The sequence below is a fragment of the Perca flavescens genome, chromosome 14 (genome assembly GCF_004354835.1).
Source record: "Perca flavescens isolate YP-PL-M2 chromosome 14, PFLA_1.0, whole genome shotgun sequence".
NCBI classification, from domain to species: Eukaryota; Metazoa; Chordata; class Actinopteri; order Perciformes; family Percidae; genus Perca; species Perca flavescens.
In genome coordinates this window covers 1,912,048-1,914,547 of record NC_041344.1, presented here as the reverse complement: position 1 = coordinate 1,914,547, position 2,500 = coordinate 1,912,048, and the positions used below count along the sequence as shown (strand labels likewise).

At 41.3% G+C, this 2,500-nt stretch overlaps 1 protein-coding gene across 1 annotated transcript in view; it reads left to right on the top strand.

The window, feature by feature from the left end:
• The first annotated feature begins 2,345 nt into the window (after positions 1 to 2,345).
• LOC114567722 (E3 ubiquitin/ISG15 ligase TRIM25-like) overlaps positions 2,346 to 2,500 on the top strand; it is a 2,117-nt gene continuing 1,962 nt past the window's right edge. Inside the window, exon 1 of the mRNA XM_028596828.1 lies at positions 2,346 to 2,500. This exon is cut by the window's right edge and continues 1,962 nt beyond it. Coding sequence (XP_028452629.1) covers positions 2,469 to 2,500 — 32 coding nt within the window. The 5' untranslated portion in view covers positions 2,346 to 2,468.

Below are 2,500 nucleotides of genomic sequence, written 5' to 3'. Positions count from 1 at the left end.
GTAATAATTATTATTCTCCCCAAAACAAGTTTCCTTTCTATTTTTAAAGAACTATACAAAACAAATTGCAGCTTTTTTTGCAACTTTCATTGTCTTCTGCAACTTTTATCGCAATGTTTTACACTTGCTCCCTTCAAATCAGGCATTTTGGGCCGCAACAATCTAAAAAAAAGGCCTTGAAATCCTGGAAGGACTTCCCTTGGGTGTTTTTCACGTGTTATGGTGCACATTCACCAGTGTTGTTGTTGTTGTTGTTGTGGTGTGCGTAGGCTACTCCTGATTTTGTCAGTCATCTCATCTTGTTACTATTTTTGTCATTTTCCGTTGTAAAAATATGTATTTTTGCTTTCTTCTGAAGTCCTCATGGGAGTGAAGTCGTGGACAGTTCACGTTTTTCAGCATGAGGACAGTTCACGTTTTCAGCATGAGGGGGTCCCGTTTTCAGCATGAGGACAGGTCACGTTTTCAGCATGAGGACAGGTCACGTTTTCAGCATGAGGACAGGTCATGTTTTCAGCATGAGGACACTGGTCATGTTTTCAGCATGAGGACATCCCAGTTTTCAGCATGAGGACAACAAGCATGAGGACATGTTTTCAGCATGAGGACAGGCAGTTCATGTTTTTAGCATGAGGACAGGTCATGTTTTCAGCATGAGGACAGTTCACTTGGTGCCATAATAAACCAGATCCTGTAATCAGTTGAGACTGTTATTGTCACTAGTTGCTGAACGTAACTAATAAAGTAACTTGTAATCAAACTTTGTAACTTTTAAAATGACGTATTCTGTAAAGTAACTAAGTAACTTTTTAAAGTAACTGTGGCAACACTGGATGCAGGACAGTTCAGTGAGGGCTCCTTCATCCTGCTAACCAGCATGTGGACAGTGGAGGTTACAGCATCCTCAGCTCTCTTTGTCTGCAGCTTTTAGGAAAAAACATGGTTTCAGGCTGATAGAAACCTTTTATAATAAGGACAGGGCCCTATCTTCAGCATGAGGAAAGCCCGATGCAAGGGTCTTTGCTAGTTTAAGAGGACAGTTGTCAACGTGTACAAATCCTCCTTCATGATAACAATGCTCCAAGGTCCAAACACCTGGCTTTTAAAGGGAATGGGAGATGACCCTCTGATTGATTAATTGCATGTTATGGTCACTATGAATTAATGAAGTTTAAGTACAACCCTTTAGAACCAGTATTAAGGTTGGTCTGACCCTTTGCTGGTCAAAACTAGCAAAGTGGATTTGAACTATCCATGAACAAAAACACAGGCGCTTCACGCATTTAGATTGGTAAAATATGGCCCGGAGTGTGCATTGGACTCATGGAAGTTTGTGGAGGTTTCTTACTGCTAGACTGCTTGAATCTAGGCTGAGTACTTTCTTTAAAGATACATTGTGTTTACACCATTTCTCCCATCTGGCGTTGAGATCATATATCGTAATCAACTCTCCAGTACGTGGGTTTACAGTATGTAATTGCAGCTTGGTAGCCTGCACACTTCAACAAGCGAAGGTGTACAAAAGGCCGTCTATCAGCCGTGGTTGTTGGGAGTTAATTTCGGAGAACAGTTTATGAAGGGCAATAACTATTATGATAATGAATAACTACAAACGTTACACACTGGACCTTTAAATAGGCTGCTCTGCTTCACTGTTACTGTATCTGCTGTCTGACTTTGACTCTCGTCTGACTTACCTAGGATTGTATGAGCTAGGATTTAGTTTCACTCAACCAATTGGAGTTAAGGTCGCATTAAATTTTACTCTGATTCTGATTGAATCATTGTCAACAACATAAACTATTAATCAACATAATTACAGGACAACTCAGTAATTTAGTAAACTGGGGAGCCGTCTCCAAGCCCTCTGATTCTAAGAAGAGTTTACCTCCTAAAAGTTGAAGTCAGCAGAGTTTTTAAATGAGAAATGAGCTCTGTTGTAAACAAGTTTTGCTGCATTCCTTATCGCATACTTTTTCTTCGGGACATAAAAGTCTGATAACATCGCAGCTTGAACTTTGAGCCTCTTGCTCAGATATGCTGCACAGAGGATTGTGGGTCAGAAAAGCATGCTGGCTTGCATAATGCAAAATGCAACCAGAGTACATCAGGACACATTTTTGGTATTCTGCATTTGACCATATATATATTGGATATACTATATCTTTCCCTGTCATACTAATGGTAGTATGGGCATTGCAACACACCCAGTATCTCTCTCAAAGCTCTCCTCTTCCAGGAATGAAGCAGAACTTGATAACCCATCCCTCCTCCTCCGCTCCACTCTGTGATCATATTTCCTTGTTCCCTCCCTTTCTAGCAACAGTTTGCAGATGGGTGTAACCAACATGCTGGGGCAAGTACAACAGCGTATCACCTGCTGTGACATCAGAGCTCAGACTAGTTTCATTTCTCAGGAAGTGAGACTCAGACAGTCAGACAGTCGTTGTTACTGAGCGAGAGGTGAAATGGCGCAGAAAGGAGTTCAGCTGGACCGGGA